The 16721-nt window shown below is 49.4% G+C and overlaps 1 protein-coding gene across 1 annotated transcript; it reads left to right on the top strand.

Moving 5' to 3' along the window:
- The first annotated feature begins 6443 nt into the window (after positions 1-6443).
- On the top strand, positions 6444-14094 carry LOC123345150 (killer cell lectin-like receptor subfamily B member 1B allele C). The gene is made up of 6 exons (XM_044981835.1): positions 6444-6536; positions 8182-8268; positions 9019-9186; positions 10397-10551; positions 11644-11756; positions 13726-14094. Exons 1-6 carry the CDS (start codon positions 6452-6454, stop codon positions 13847-13849), a joined length of 732 nt encoding a protein of 243 aa, XP_044837770.1. The 5' UTR covers positions 6444-6451; the 3' UTR covers positions 13850-14094.
- Positions 14095-16721: the final 2627 nt, after the last annotated feature.

Below are 16721 nucleotides of genomic sequence, written 5' to 3'. Positions count from 1 at the left end.
TTTTGTGGGAAACTGGCTTTTGTTTTCTGTTGTTTCAAGGAAAAAGCGAGAAAATTTTGACCAAAGCAAAAATTTGCTGGGAACATGTTTGATTTGGTTGAAAAGTTGTTCTACACTGGAAAAAAAATTTAGGCCAAATATTTTCAGAAAATGATTTCTACTATTTATAGCGGTGTCATTTCAAACCCAAGTGAATTTGGTTCCATTTCTCCATCCCCTCCCCATCTCCCCAGCCACATGCTAAAGTGACAACAAAATTCACTAAGCACATTGTATAGCACAAAACTCAGAGCAGGACAATTCAACTTTACCGCCACTGGAGAGAATCACTGCAGGATTCATTCACTGTTTTATCTGCTTGTCACCCCTAGGGGGCAGGGTCTGACTGTGCACCAATGGAGGGAGCATGGCCAGCGTTGTAATAAAATACACAACCATAGTCGTGTGTAAACATAAGCAGCTATGATGTATTTAACCCTTTTAGTCTGTGCAATGACTGGGATTCCTGAAGCCAGTGTCTGGTCACTATCCCCAGTTCGATTCCTCTTTTGTTCACGGAGACAGTGATTTAACAGATTTAGGAACACCACCACTGGATAGTCATCTCCTTGCATTTCAGGCTAATTTCTAGCTATAGGGCTCAAAGCACTGTACATAGGATTTAGCGATGGGGAAATTTCTATCCTGATTTCTATTCCCACCTCTACTCGAACCCACTAGTGTAGACTAGCTCGTAAATTCAGGCTGGTGTAGCTACATCAGTTAAGAGCTGTGAAAAACTAGAATGAGATAATCTCATGGTGGATAGGTCTCTCCATAGCCAAGATGGTCCGGGATGCAACCCCGTGCTCTGGGTGTCCCTAGCTCTGACTGCCAGAAGCTGGGACTGGACGACGGGATGGATCACTCACTAAATTGCCCTGTTCTGTTCATTCCCTCTGAAGCATCTGGCATTGGGCCCTGTCGGAAGACAGGATACTGAGGCTAGATGGACCTTTGGTCTGACCCAGTGTGGCTGTTCTTCTAAAGAGCGCACATCACTGACTGACACAGCTATTCCAACCGAACGGTCATTGCAGACGTAGCGAAGACGACGGAAGAATGCATCCATCAGTGTAGCTAACCGCACGGTGTGGAGTTCTGACAATGGAAAACTCCATGCACTGGCATAGGTTGCAACTAAGGTATGAGGTTATGGTGTCATCGTTATGCCAACATTTTTAAATGGTCACATTTCTTGAAAGTTTCGGTTTTGCACTAGGAAAACCAGTCTTCAGTTCTCCTTTGAAAACTCTGCCAAAAGATTTTTTTTCATTGTTGTCAAAATTATTCCTCAGAATCCCTCCTCCTCCGTTTCCTGACTGGCTCTAACAACAGGCTGTACCTGGCATTAAATAGATACTAACTGAATATCTTCATGGGGACAAAATACTGGGCATTGAAGGTGCTTTAATGTAGCCAAGAAAGGCAGAACAAGAGCCAAATCCCAGTTACAAACAAGGCACATGTGAGGGTGATTAATAATTGGAAGAAACCCTAAAGGGAAGTGGTGGATGCACCGTCCCTTGATGCCTTTCAGGAAGAGGCTTTTAGTCAGACACAAGTCACTGGGCTCAGTACAGGGGTAACATCGTGAGATTCTCTGGCCTGTGTTATTTGGAGCAGTTTCTTGGTAACTCCTTATGCTTCACCATCTCTTCCACCTTGTTTTGAGCTGTGACACTCTGAGGCCCTTTCCCAGACAGGCAGCAGAGCTCGGTGGACCTCAAAGGCTTGTCTCTCTCCCCAACAGATCCAATAAAAGATATTAGCAGAGGTGATGCATGGGAGGGGGGGAGGAGCATGCGGGGTCACGTGCCCTCATCCCCAGATTTGCTGCTCGGTTTGTACTGAGCATGCTCACACGGACTGGGGCTGGATCACTGGATGGTTACCGGTTCCGTTCTTTCCCTCTGAAGCACCTGGCACTGGCCACTGGTGGAAGACGGGATACTGGGCTAGATGGACCTGAGCATGCTCAGTAATGTCTGCCGAAGCCGCCGCCCTCGCTCTGCTCCCCCCACTATAAGCAGGTCTCTGGATGTTGCATTGTACCGGATTTCAGGCTAGATGACCTAGTGGTCCCGTGTGGCCTGAAACAAGGACATGTCTCCAGGAAACCGATCTGCAGCTCCCAGCAGCAGGAGGCCCTGTTCTGAGACACACTGAGAATCCCAGCAGCTGAGGAAGTGGGACGCAGCTGGGGGAGAACAGGGGTGGACTGATGAGCCAGAGCTGATAACGTGTGGGTGCAAAGGGCTGCTGGAAGCTGCTCGCCTAGCAGAGACATTCTTGCCTGAAGACGGTTTCCTGCAAGGCCCCCAGACACTGAGGCTGCTCGCGGAGGTGTGAGGTGCTGCAGCTCAGTTTGCAAGCCCTGATGCTGCTGGGGCGAGTTGCAGCAGCCCCTGTTTTGTCTGTGTAAGTAACAATGTGCCAGTCACGCTGCCTGGTGATGGCTACACTTTCAATGCTACGGTGGCACAGCTGCAGCATTGCAGTGTGGACAGAAATGGGAGAGATCCTCCCGAGAGATGACATGCAGGGATGTGGAAGAATTCTTCCATCGACCTAGCACTGTCTCCTCTCCCACACCCCGAGACACACTGCTATCCTGCCAGAAGTTTTCTGTGCAGACCAGTCCTCCGTCTTTCTTGGTCCACGGATCTCTTCCAGGACCGGAGCTCTTCTTCTGCATCCCTGAATCGCTGCTCGGCCGGCTGCAGAAAGATCCTTGTGCTGCGGCGTGAGATGATGCCGTGTGACGGGCTCTAAGGTACTCCTGCATACTCATTGCATAGCAGCAGTGTGGTCCAGTGGGTGGGGCAGCACCGGACTGGGATTCAATAGACCTAGATTTGTGTCCCAGCTCGGCCGTCTGGGTGACTTTCGGCAAGTCAGTTCACCTCTGTTTCCTCTCCCACCCTCTGTCTGGCCTTTTCGTTGGAAGCTCTCCAGGACAGAAGCAGTGGTGCTCAACCTAGTTACCACTGTGGGCCGCATATGCAGCTCCCCTATGTGTTATGTGGGCTGCGTCCAAACACTATATATACCACCTGTATGACCCTGAGGATGTCACATGGGCCGCAGCTGTGTGCTGATTGGACGGGGCGCAGGCTGAAAACACTGACACAGAGTCACTTACCAGGCCCTTGCCCCCTCGTGTTTGGTGGCCGAGTGCTGCGCATCAGTATGGAGTCGATCGTCACACACCAAACTGGTGGATACGCAGTTACCTGCCGCCCTGTGCCTCATCTCCAGCACCCTGCGTCCGACTCCACTCCCACGGCTCCCAGTCCTGAGCAATATCGCTCCTCCCCGTATCAGACGAGAGGTCGCCACTCGCAAGTTGCTGGAGAAAGTCCACGCCAGCCCAAGCCTGCCCCTGCCCAATGACCTTTACAAACCGTCACGTCGCCCATTATGGTCTCACCCGCCACGGCAGGATGTTAGGGCGGAAACGCTCTGGCGAGAGGAATGGATCTGTTATAATCCCCAACCAGTCCCTTGTCGCCGACCCCACAATCTGGCCGTCTGCTTTTGATCTTCCCCGTCGCCAGTGGTCCCTGTTGAGCAGGTTCCAGGGCAAGGTCTCTGTGCAGCCAATCAGTGTCACCGGGGCCTTCGTGACAGCCCTTTGTGCAGCTGCGGTGCGACACAGCCGATCGATGAATGCCTGCCGACTAGGTCAGCGGTGGCCTAGAACTGCATCGCGCCACTGAAGATGCCATCGCTTGGCTAGACGACTCTGCCCATGCGAAATACTGACCATTTGTATGTAGAGCAGCACTGGGTTAGGGTCAGGGTTGGTGCTACGGTAACACAAGAATAAATCCTGTTGGGAATCCTCCCTGCAGCCACGTGGATTATTCCCTCTTCCCACAATTCCCCAAGTTGGACAGATTTCTCCCACAATCCTGAGCAAAAGTGACCCACAATGCAACGGGACGAGGATCAGTTTCCGTGACAAGGGCTTACGGCTGGTTGTGAAAAAAGGGACGAAAGCTTCCAAATTCTTGACTCAAAACTGGATCTTTTTCTGAAAGCCCGGCTGTCGTTCAAAGAGGAATGAACTCCGCGGAGTTCACTGGCTTGTGTTATATGGTCAGACTAAATCGGGGTAGTCAACAAATGGACCACAGGCCAGAGCCAGACTGCCAGATGCTTTTGAATGAACGCTGACATCTTTTTATTTACTTATTTATTATTATTTAATTATTTTCTCTGGAGTGTGGACATTGACTAGACCTTGACCAAGAAATTGGGACTTTGACAAGAAATAATTGACTACCCCAGGACTATGATCACAGGGGTCTAGTCTGGCCTTAGAATCTATGGATTTTTTTTTTTTTTTTAAAGTTTTTAAATGTTTCATTTATTTAATTTTGTGTGTGTTTGGAAATTTTCATCAGAATTTTCTTTTAGAACTTTTTCATTTTTCCCCCCCATTTTTCGGGGTGGGGGGTGTTTGTGGGTTATTTCCTCTTTCCACCCCTCCCCCTGATCTTTTCCCTTTTGTCACTGGAGAAAAAAAAAGGAGGAAAAAAGGGGGGTGTCATGGACTCACAGGACTTGTGCTCCAGGTCACCAGTCACTAGGGTACCCCATCTCCAGGTCACCACTCGCAAGGGTACCCCATCTCCAGGCTGCTGTCCGGGATCCTGGCTTCTAGGCGAGGTCACACCTGGAGGGTCCTCTGCACCAACAAACCCTCTCCCACCACCTCGTTAAACATGAAGAACACAGGGGAAACTGAGGCACGCACCATATTCCTGTGAAACATTAAGAAAATCCCCAATTTTGTCACAAGAGGGAAAGGAAAAATGGGAAATAACTCAATATTTTGTTTTTTAAAAAACCCATCAAAAGTACATTTTGGGGTAAAAATGTCTGGTTTTGAAAAGGCTCTTTTTTCCAACCCCAAAATGTTTTACACTTTCACACAGATCTATAGGGGCCTGTCGTTGGGCGCTATATCTATTCACACTGGAGGAAAGCATTGTCAAGTATCATCAAATTAAGGCATCTTCCTAAAAGACACCTGTCTCAAACAGCTGCCATGGACTTGCTGTGGCATTACAGATAAATCTCTGGCCTGCATTACGGATGTTAGACAAGACGACCTAATGAGCTCCAAATCTGTGGAATGATTAATCATTCTACACAGCCATGTTCTCCAGATGTTTTCATGCTAGGTTCTAAACCTCACCCTAGGTCACCGGGGCGTAGCATCACCTTCAGAGCAGTGGGTGGGCTGGCAAGGTCTTCTGCACTTCAGTGACAGGGGGGTGACTTTTTCAGCCAGTCAATGAGCACGGAGGTTTGAAGGCCGGCTGGGGAGCATGTGCATTCAGAGCAGGTCATTGCCATGCTCTGCTCCCAAGTAGCAGGGCTACTTGTGAAAAGATTTGGGCGTCGCTAGCATGCGAAAACTGGGAGGGTGGCTGGGACGGTGCTGTGACTTGGGCTAGTGGCCTGAGCTCAGACCGAGGGGAAGGCAGGCAACAGGCCTGGCCGTGAGCTGCGAGCCTGAGCCAACACCCACGCTGCCATTTTTAGGGTGCTAAGGGAGGGAAAGTCTGTCTAGCTACACAGAGAATGAAACAACTGCCCCAAGGCAAATAATTAATAATAAAAACAATTTCCCGCCCCTTGGACCACGCAGTTAAACCAGGCCAGAGAAGTTGGATTTCAAATGTTGGGAGATGCTGTTTCCCCCTCCCCCCAGAAAATGTTGATGGGAAGTGATTTCCCTCCCCCCCCCCACCATTTTAATCAATATTTTCAGTGGAAACTTTCCCCTACTTGTGCATCCTCCCCACACAAAATCTTTTACCGCCCCCCCCCTCCAATTGCAACCTTTTCTTGCTGGGTGGGGGATTGTTAGTTGGGGGACGAACATTCCAAACTTTTGGAGGAAAGCGGCTGCTTTCTGGGAAAAAAAAAATCATGTTACTGAAACATTGTGATGGAAAACTGTCCACCCACCCTCCTTCCGAGCTCATTTCTGCCTCTTCAGCTAAAATAGCTACACCGGCGTTTGACAGCTAACCGCCGTGGGCAGCCCACTCATAGACCCTTTATTCTCCGAGCACAGACAAAAGCAGAGGGGCAGGAGCTAGACACAAGACCGCTTGCACTGGCTCTGCCTGGCTCCAGATCGGAATTTGCTGCCTAACTGAGTTAGGATCTGCATTGAATCGGAGTCGGGTCGAGCACCCAACTCTCCTGGCATTTTTTAAAAGGCAGCTAGGGAAGAAGGTACAAATTGTTCAGCCATTCGTCAATGCCCATGCAGTGGTCAGAAGGTGGCAGGTTTCAACAGACAGTATTTCCTGGTGGGGGTGTGTTCATTTTAGCTCACACACAGCTAGGACGGTGCCTTCACACACAGCTGTTGCCTTTGCTGGCCATGGCTCATAGAGAAGTCTATGATTATGTAAACTGCCCGGCAGGCTCCCTGCCCAGCGACACGTCAGCCCTGGCACAGCATCACAGTGAGTGCACTTCGCTTTGTGGCGGTTTTTCAGGGGTGTGGATTTTGGGAGGCTGTAATGTTGACTGTAATGTTGATAAATAGCAGGTCTAGCAATGCACTAGGGGTCAGATCCCCATCTGGTGTAAACGGGCACAACTTCACTGACTTCAGTGCATTAACTCTGGATTTACACCAGGGTCACGGAGATCAGAATTTGGTCTTAACTCCACTGACTTCAGTGGGGTTGCTCTGGATTTACCTCTGGTCACTGAGCTCAAAATCCAACCCTGACAATTCATTGCAGTGGAGTCACTCTGGGTTTGGAACAGGGTCACTGAGGCCCGGGGCGGGAAGGACACCTGCCCAGAGCTTGGAGGACCTGGGGTTAGGTCCTTTTTTTGCACACTCCGTGTCGCCTTGAGCCAGGCACATAGGGTCAGACTCCCACAGGTGCTTAGGTGCCTGAGCAATTTGGCTTCAGTGGGATTTAGAGGCTTTAAAAAAAAACAGCCTTTTTTTAGGTGCCTAAATACCTTAGGAAAGCTGGCCCATCATCACTCGCTGCCTCAGTTTCCCACCTGTAAGCAGGCGTAGAGAGACAGGGCAGAGTTCTATTACCTCTGTCTCTGTCACCGGTACCACCGCTACTGGGCTCTGCGGACAGTGCTGGTGTGCACGGATCACGAAGGAGGTTAATGAACTAGAGAGAGGTCAAGGAACAGCCACGCGAACGATTAAACGGTTAGAAAACCTGCGTTACAGTGAGAGCCTCCAGGAGCTCCATCTCGTCTGCGTAACAAGGAGAAGGTGACGGGGTGACTTGAGCCCAGGCTGTCAGTACAAATATTTCATGGCGGGCTCTTCCGTCTAGCCAAGGTCTAACACAACCCAACGGCTGGAACTTGAAGCTAGACAAATTCAGGCTGGAAATACAGGTACATTTATAACAGGGAGAGTAGTTAACCCGTAGAACAATTTACCAGGGTCACGGGGGATTCTCCATCATTGACCGTTTTTAACTCAAGCTGGGATGTTTTTCTGACAGCTCCGCTGCAGGCATTATTTTGGGGCAGGTCTCTGGCCTGTGCTGTCCTAGAGGTCAGACTAGATGGCTCACAAAGGTCCCTTCTGGCCTTGGTATCTACACAAGGTGGGGATAACAGCGCTGCCCTGTCTCAGAGCAGCGCAGGGAGGGTAAATATTTCCTGGGTTACGATGAGGCGCTCGGCTGCTACAGAAACGGAGCCAGATGAGTTCCTTAGGAGGACAGAATTCTGTTACCAACTCCAGTTCCTTCTAGTATTATTCCTTGGGTATAAGCTTTCGTGGGCTATAACCCACTTCATCAGATGCATTATAACACGTTCACCTCCCCCCTCTCACACACTTCCGGCAGTGGGTTTCCTGATCTGCTGAGCTGAGAAGAGCAGTGTCTGATCCACCTCCTTCTCAGAGACTTTTGCAGACTATTTGCTCCCCTAGCCACAGTCAAACAAGGGGGCTTCTTTCCACTGACAGGTGAGAACTGCAAACAGGCCAGGCCAGTGTGATAAAGGGTAGAGATGTCACCTTGCAGATGTCAATGGGTGTGGGTGCACCACAGGCACTTATCTCCCCTGGTGCATGCAAACAGGCTCTGCATTTCCCCCCGTTGATTCTTGCAGCTCGTCCGCAGTGCCCGCTTTGGCATCGGGTGGGCTGGGCCGGGAACATCGTCCTGCTGGGAGCTGTGATAGCGCTGGCTGTCCTGGGTGAGTAGCCCCCGGCTGTGGGTTTTGGGCTGCGGCCCAGCAACGCTCCGGGAACTCAACACACCTTGTTGGGGCTCAATGCGAGAATCGCTGAGCGGCGGCCTCTGGCCTGGGTGATACAGGAGGTCAGACTAGATGAGCCAAATGATCTCTACTAGCCTTGAACGTTGTGATTCTGGGACAACTGTGCCAGGTTCTCAGTTGCTATAAATTGCCTTAGGGTCATTGATTTACACTGCCTGGGGATCTGCCCATCGACTCCCATGGAGCTACGGCCAAGTCACACCAGCTGGGATCTGGCCCATTGATACCAATGGAGCCATAGGCACCTACACCAGGGGTGCTCCGGGCCTCAGGCACCCACAGACAAATAATAGGGGTTCAGCACCCACCAGCCACAGTGGTTCAGTGTGGCCCCAGGGCTGGCTGCTGATCAGCTGTTCGGAGGGCAGGGGGAGGGGACAGGGGGAAGAGAAGGAGATGGGATGGGAAAGGGGATTTTGGAGGAAGGGGGGTGGAGTGGGGGCAAGAAGAACGTAGCAAGGACGGGGCCTCGGGGGGGAAGAGGTGGAGTGAGGGTGGGGCTTCGGGGGAGAGGTAGGGCAGGGGCGGGGCCTCAGGACAGAGCGGGGGTGCATCACCCTCTGGGAAATCCAGAAATCAGCGTCTGTGGATGGAGATACGGCTGATCTACCCCAGCTAGAATCTGGCCTTGTCTTTTCCAATTTTTCGCTTCTATTTATCTTGTAGTTGGTCAGTGCCCATCCCAGACTCGCCCAACAGCAGCCGTCCAGCAGACCGCTCAGCAGAGCAATTCATGTGAGATCAATGAAAACACACCAGCGTGCAACCGTACATTGGAGGGTTTCCGATCTTGCCTGAAGCGAAATTTGTGTGGGGTGGAAAACAGCTCAGCAGGTAACCCCCCCCCCGCTCCCCCCACATCCTGCATCCAACCCGTCACTCACCCTCACTGTTACACACCCGGATGTTTACATAAAGCCGAGACACCTTCATTCCCACCTCCTCTCTATCCCATCCATCCTTTCATAAGCCTCTATGACAGGGGTAGGCAACCTATGGCACGTGTGCCGAAGGCGGCATGCGAGCTGATTTTCAGTCACTCACACTGCCCGGGTCCTGGTCACTGGACCGGGGGGCTCTGCATTTTAATTTAATTTTAAATGAAGCTTCTTAAACATTTTAAAAACCTTATTTACTTTACATACAATAGTTTAGTTCTATATTATACATTTATAGAAAGAGACCTTCTAAAAACATTACAATGTATTACTGGCATGCGAAACCTTAAATTCGAGTGAATAAATGAAGACTTGGCACAGCACTTCTGAAAGGTTGCCAACCCCTGCCTATAGTATTGCCAGGAATCTACAGCCTCAGCTGTGACAGCTCGTGGCCAGTCAGGATGGTCAGAGCCCTGGACAGGCAGCTGGAGCCATAATAGCGTAATAAGATTATATAGTTCTTCAGGTGATACGTGTATTACATGTGTAGCACCTAGAGGCACTAACTGAGATCAGGGCCCCGTCGTGCCGGGCGCTGCACAGACACACGGCGAGAGACAGTCCCTGCCCCCACTGAGATCAGGGCCCCGTTGTGCCGGGCTGCACAGACACACGGCGAGAGACAGACACTGCCCCAGCTGAGATCAGGGCCAGCATTGACTGACATTAGCATACTCCCTACTGAGCCCTGCAGCACAGCGCCCCCTAGCACTGCACTGGTGCACTGGGGTGAGCAGTGGCTGCAAGGTGACAGCGCCCCCTATTGAGCCTCTGATGGCCTAACAGCACCCCCCCGTGCCACACTGGGGCATTGGAGCCAGTAATGGCTGTGAAGGGAGAATGCCCCCTCCGAGCCCCCCGTTCCACTAACCTGCATCACGTGGAGTTATTGGGATCAGCACTGACACAGAGCACCCAATGCTGGTATGATGTTGCCATGCTCCCCAGAGCTGTGCCAATGCGCTGCACGTTGTCTCACTAACACATTGAGCGGGAAGGCTCCGTGCGGCTCTGCGGGGGAAGCTGGTCAGAGCTGGTAGCATGATCAGACCCGGTAGCATGATCAGACCCGCTATTGAGAACTGTTCCATTTCCCCCTCCAGAGGGCTCCGGGTGCAAACTCTGCCCCAGGCACTGGGTGCCGCACAGGGACAAGTGCTACTGGCTGTCGGAAGAGAATCAGTACTGGAGCTGGGGCCGTGATGACTGCTCACGGAGGGGATCTCACCTGCTCGTGATCCAGGACCGGGAGGAGCTGGTAAAGAATGTGCTAAACTTCACCTAACATATTTGTGTCCTTGTTAATGAGCGCAGGTCAAGAACCCTTTTTTTATTTTTCTATCAACAAACTTTTGAAAGCAACATTTACATTCACAATTTTTCTATTTTTCACTGGAAAATTTTAAAGTGAAATAGTCTCCATTTATTTTTAATAATTTTTAAAGATTTTTATCAATGTAATTTTTTAGTGGTGCAGAATTGTGGCTTATAAGTACTTTCCCCGCCATTTTTATTGCTTCACATTTCCACGGTTGTGGGAAATCACGGAGCGGGGACAGACACTGGGCAGGGAGGTCCGACCATAATTATTTGACAGTAGATGTTGAAATTCAAAAAGATCAAGTTTTGTAACATCAAAATATACAAAGGAAGAATCCTTAAATCAAATGCTAACGTCTCAACCAGGGTTTTTCTTACTTTTTGCCTCTTTGTTAATGTTTATGATCATCAATGGAAATATTTTTTCATCAGTTTGTGCGTCCACACTGAAGTCAACATTTACCAATAAAAATTGAATCTTTCCAGGCCTAAATATATTAAATAAATACATTAATAGTAGATCCCAAAGCATTTTACGGTCCTACAATGATGAGGTGCAAACTGGAGACGGGGATTGTTCAGCTATCACTGGGCTGCGGCTACTTCTGGGGTGGGGCAGCTGGGTAACAGTTGTATAGCAACATTACGCTGGATAACAGCGGAGAGTTTGCCCAGGGCTGAAATGTTACTAATTATTCATTAGAGCTGTGTTTAAAAAAAGCCAGCACAAAAAAATTGTAAAAAATAATTTCATTTAAAAAAAATTGAGAATGTTTACTGAAGTTCATTAAAAATTTTAAACAAAATTAATCAAAATCGTGGTGGAGGGGAACAGGACTGACTCAGTTGTTAATTAGTAGTGTAAGTTATTTGTTATGTTTACAGAACTTTCAACTGGCATTTCAGCTAGTGCTGATTTGTCACTGATATTAATGATCAAAACCCAAACTAAAGATCAGGTCTCATTTGCATCAGGAGACAGAGAATTCCACCATGTTCTGTTCTCTCTGACCCCGTGTCCATTTCACAGGAGTTCACACAGAATCTTACAGGAAATCAAAATCCGGTGTGGATTGGACTGAACATCACCTCCCCAGGGAGGAAGTGGACCTGGGTGGATGGTTCCCCGTTAAATCAAACACTGTGAGTGTTTCCTGATTAGTATTTGACATCAGTCTGCAATAAGTATATAGGGTGAAATCCCCATTAAAGTCAATGGGGAATCTGCGGTTGAAGGATTTCATCCATTAATTTTACAGTATAAAGGTCAATCTTGCAAACACACATGAGTTTAACTTTAAGTCTCATTGGAGTGATCCCTCACTCTCCCAGATCTTGGGAGACAGACCAGTCCTCGCTTACAGACAGCCCCCGCCCAACCTGAAGCAAATACTCACCAGCAATCACACACCATACAACATAAACACTAACCCAGGAACCTATCCTTGCAACAAAGCCCGATGCTAACTCTGTCCGCATATCTATTCAAGTGACACCATCATAGGACCTAATCACATCAGTCACGCCATCAGGGGCTTGTTCACCTGCACATCTACCAACGTGATATATGCCATGTGCCAGCAACCCCCCTCTGCCATGTACATTGGCCAAACCGGACAGTCTCTATGCAAAAGAATAAACGGACACAAATGTGACATCAGGAATCATAACATTCAAAAACCAGTAGGCGAACACTTCAACCTCTCTGGCCACTCAGTAACAGACCTAAACGTGGCAATTTTGCAACAGAAAAGCTTCAAAAACAGACTCCAATTAGAAACTGCTGAACTTGAATTGATTTGCAAACTAGACACTATCAACTTAGGCTTAAATAGAGACTGGGAATGGCTGAGCCATTACACACATTGAATCTATTTCCCCCATGTTAAGTATCCGCGCAGCTTCTTGTCAAATTCTCTTAAATGGCCATCGTGATGATCACTACAAAAGTTTCTTTTCCCTCCTGCTGACAACAGCTCATCTTACTTAATTAGCCTCTTAGACTTGGTAGGGCAACTCCCACCTTTTCATGTTCTCTGTACGTATATGTTTCTCCTCACTATATGTTCCATTCTATGCATCCAATGAAGTGGGCTGTAGCCCACGAAAGCTTATGCTCAAATAAATTTGTTAGTCTCTAAGGTGCCACAAGTCGTCCTGTTCTTTTTATTGCAGTGAATGGCAGGACCCAGGGGAGGAAAGCTAAGCAAATACATAAATGAATCAAGGTCTTCGTTTGCATGGGCTCATCTAGAGTTGCCAACTTTGGTTAGATGAATTCCTGGAGGTTTACTCACATCATCATCTATAATTAAAGATTGAACTTCAATTCCTGGGGACTCCAAGGCAATCCTGGAGGGTTGGCAACACTAGGCTCACCAGTCCTTGGCAGATCTGGTCACAGGTGCCAACTTTCTTCTGAGTGGGTGTTCCACCGTTGCTGCACCCCGAGGCCCTGCCCCCACTCTGCTCCTTCCCCCATCCTCACTCTGCCTCTTCCTGCCCACATTCCGCCCTCTCCCCACAGCATCTCCTGCCTGGTGCTGAAGAGCTGATTGGCGGGTGGGTGCTGAGCACCCACTATTTTTTTCCCCATAGGTGCTACAGCCTGGGAGCACCCATGGCGCCTGTGGAACCAATTACAACAGGGGAAACCATTTTAAAAATCTTTTCTTGTTTTTTAAGAAACATTTGAGATTTCAGAATTCGAAATCTGATCAGTTTCAACACTGAGAAAAGTTCCAATTACTTTAATAGTGGGTCAAAAAAACCCAATCCTAGGAAAAAAAAGTCACAAATTTCATCAAAACTTTCCAATTTTTTAACTGAAATTTGAAACTGACTCAACTTTTCATGTATGTTTCAAAAGCAGAAGATTTGAAGGGTTCTAAAAGGTTGGCCTCTCTGAAGGAGCACCCACATTAAACACTTCGCTGCACGTTTCCGTACCATGTACATCTCTCCAAAACATACCAACTTGTTTTACATATTAGCCTACCTAGGGAAGGACGAGAGATGATGGCTGGGACCCCAGTGTCCTGGAAGGAAGGAGAAAAGCTGCTCTGCTCCACCTCTGAACACACTGATAGTGACTGTCTCCTTCACTCCTTAGATTCACGATATCGGGTCCTGCGGAAGAGAACAGCTGTGCTGCAGTCAAGAAGACTCAGATCAAGTCTGAAATCTGCAACACTGACTATAAATGGATTTGCCAAAAGGAAGCTGTGCTCATTTAACCGGCTGGATTGGGGACTCTGTTTGAAGAGGTGGAATGCAAAATATCGTGTGTTTGTCTTTATTACCACTAACAAATTCTCAGCTGGGGGAAATCTGGGCCGCTCCAGTAAAGTCAATGGGGGCAAGACTGATTCACACCAGCCAGGGGCCTGGGCCCACTGATTCAAATGGAGCTATGGCTGATTTCAACCAGCTGGGGCTCTGGCTGCATTGTCTCCAATGGAACGTCCCCCGATTTATACCAGCTGGGGATCAGGCTGTTTGGAAGGGTTCAAAATTATAAAATCACTTTGCTTCTAAAATTGTTTTCAGTGTATAAAAATAATTTGATTTCTGGGATGACGTTATGTGCATTATGGCAGTGCTCCAATCAGGGCCCCCTTCTGCCGGGTGCTTCACAGACACACAAGGAGAGACAGTACCTCCCCCAGCTGAGATCAGGGCCCCATTGTGCCAGGCGCTGCACAGACACACAAGGAGAGACAGTCCCTCCCCCAGCTGAGATCAGGCCCATTTCTGCTGGGCGCTTCACAGACACACAAGGAGAGACAGTCCCTCCCCCAGCTGAGATCAGGGCCCACGTTGTGCCAGACGCTGCACAGACACAGTGTGAGACACTCCCTACCCCAGAGAATTTACAATCACAGTCTGAGATTTCAAGGACCCTAAGAGTGTCAGGTGTTCAAATCCTAATGAAATACAACTCTTAGGCTCCTCTGAAAATCAAAGCCTACATGGACAGAGCAAACATTACTATCTACATTTAATACATGGGGGAACTGAGGCCCAGTGATTACAACAGGAGTGTAAAACAGAGGGTGCATCTACACTACAGGTTGAGCATCCCCAGGAAAATGAGGAAGCCGGCGCCGTACCTAAGTACTCTGCCAATTTTTGTGGTTTTAAAAAATGATTGTGCATCCTTCATATGCTGAGACGAGAACAAACAGGGGCACTGGACTATGGTGCAGATTTTGGCCATTATACAAAGTACAGTTAAATGAGCAAAGTAGCGAAAATAAATATAAATTCCAGAAATCGACAGAAAAAGGCCGTAGATTTTTAAGGCCAGACAGGACCGGTCCGATGATTGTGTCTGATCTCCTGCGTAACACAGGCCAGAGACTCTCCTCCGGTGATGCCGGCCCGGAGCCCAATCCGTGGGGCTGAGCGACTCATGAGTCAAACCACTCACGCGATGGCGAATCCGCCACGTCCCCTAGGTAAGTGGCTCCGATGGCTGGTTCCCCTCACTGTTAAAAAGGGGGCAGCGTATTTGCTGTCTGAATTTGTCTTGCTTCACCTTCCAGCCATGGGATTCTTCTGCCTCAGTGTGTCCGACTCGAGATCTCGACTAGAATCCTCTTCCCGCGCAGACTGTGAACAGGTCTCCCCCGAACCTTGTGTGTGATGAGCGAAGTAGAACGACCTCTTTAATGTCACCCACTGCCCGGCATGTTTGCCAGAAGAGCCCAAATCCTCCTTGTAGTTCTCTGAAAGAGCTGCAATTTCTTCAACGTCTTTGTAAGGAGACAGCTCTGACCACCTGAGGTAGCAGGTTAAAAAAAACCTCCCTCATCTTAAAGTGTGATTCAAAGTTAGCAGCTGATCTTCGACACCTCTGGAGCGCAGCTGACCACAAAAGAGCAGATGTCGCTTTCCTCAGGCGACAAAAGACACCTGGCACGATTCCACTGCATGTGTGAAATGCGTCTCTTAAATGCTCATTAGAATTAGAGTTACAATTACCAGGCCATAGCCCAGTGCTCCCCAAACTGTGGGGTGGGCCCCCCTAAGGGGGACACAGAGGAACGTTTGGGGGGGGGGCCAAGCCAGCCCCCATATGGGGCAGGGAGTGAGTACGACCCAACCCCACTCTGCCCCCAGCTCTGCCCCACCCCCAGTTCCAGCTCTGCCCTCACCACTGGCTCCCGGCCCCAGCTCCGCTCCTGGCTGCAGCCCCTGCTGCAACTCCAGCTCCCGGCCCCAGATGCGGCCCCAATCCCAGCAGGCAGGGACCAGGTAAGGGGAGGAGGGAAGAGAGGTGCATGACTGAAAAAGTTTGGGGACCCCCTGCCATAGCCCCAGCCAGCATTAACTGGCCCAGCTCCTTTGGCTTCTACCAGCTGGAGATTTGGCTCTAAGGACTCAGTGGAGCTCGGGCCGATTTACGGCAGCTGGTGACAGTGAAGTGAACTCTGGCTCCCTCTGCTGTCTGCACCACAGCACATAGTCAGTATTGTACCATGATACATAAACAGATCTGGATGTGCCGACACCTCCACTTTGGAGATACAGGGCCTGATCCCCAGTTACCACGTTCCTCAGCTTAGGCTGGGATTTAAGTAATTTTAAGTCCCCTTTTTGCTTCCCCCATTCTGGGTCTGTGCAGAGCTCTGCCTGCCCCCGGTGTAGATCAGAGCAGCTTCAAGGCTGCTCTAACCTACAGTCTGTTCTCTATTGGCCTTAGGTAGCACAGAATAGGCAGAGCACAGTGCATTCTGGCCATGTCCTCAATCCAGCCCCTACACAAAGGGGCTGGAAACAGGGTACGTGCAGGGCCCTATGCCAGCTCCACCCCGGCCATGGTACCATAAACGTTTCCTGCAGAGAGAGAGAGTTTCTGGGGGTGTGAGTGTGTTCGTTCCAAACAGGAATTAGTAGTCAGCTCTGTGATACTTTACACAGAAGGGATTGTTTTTTAAAAAATTCAATTTTGGAAGAATTTTGCAAAAACGTCCAATCCCACCTCTCCAGCTCCCTGGCATCCCACTGGGGGCAAACTTCCCAACAGGCAGGAAGCGCTGGGAGACCCAGCTCCCCCCTGTTAGGATATTGAGGACCTGGGAGTCTGACAACTCAGGCTCCTGA

The sequence above is a fragment of the Mauremys mutica genome, chromosome 12, assembly GCF_020497125.1.
Source record: "Mauremys mutica isolate MM-2020 ecotype Southern chromosome 12, ASM2049712v1, whole genome shotgun sequence".
NCBI classification, from domain to species: domain Eukaryota; kingdom Metazoa; phylum Chordata; order Testudines; family Geoemydidae; genus Mauremys; species Mauremys mutica.
The sequence above is the reverse complement of the archived record's forward strand: the minus strand, read 5'-3'. Positions and strand labels throughout refer to the sequence as shown.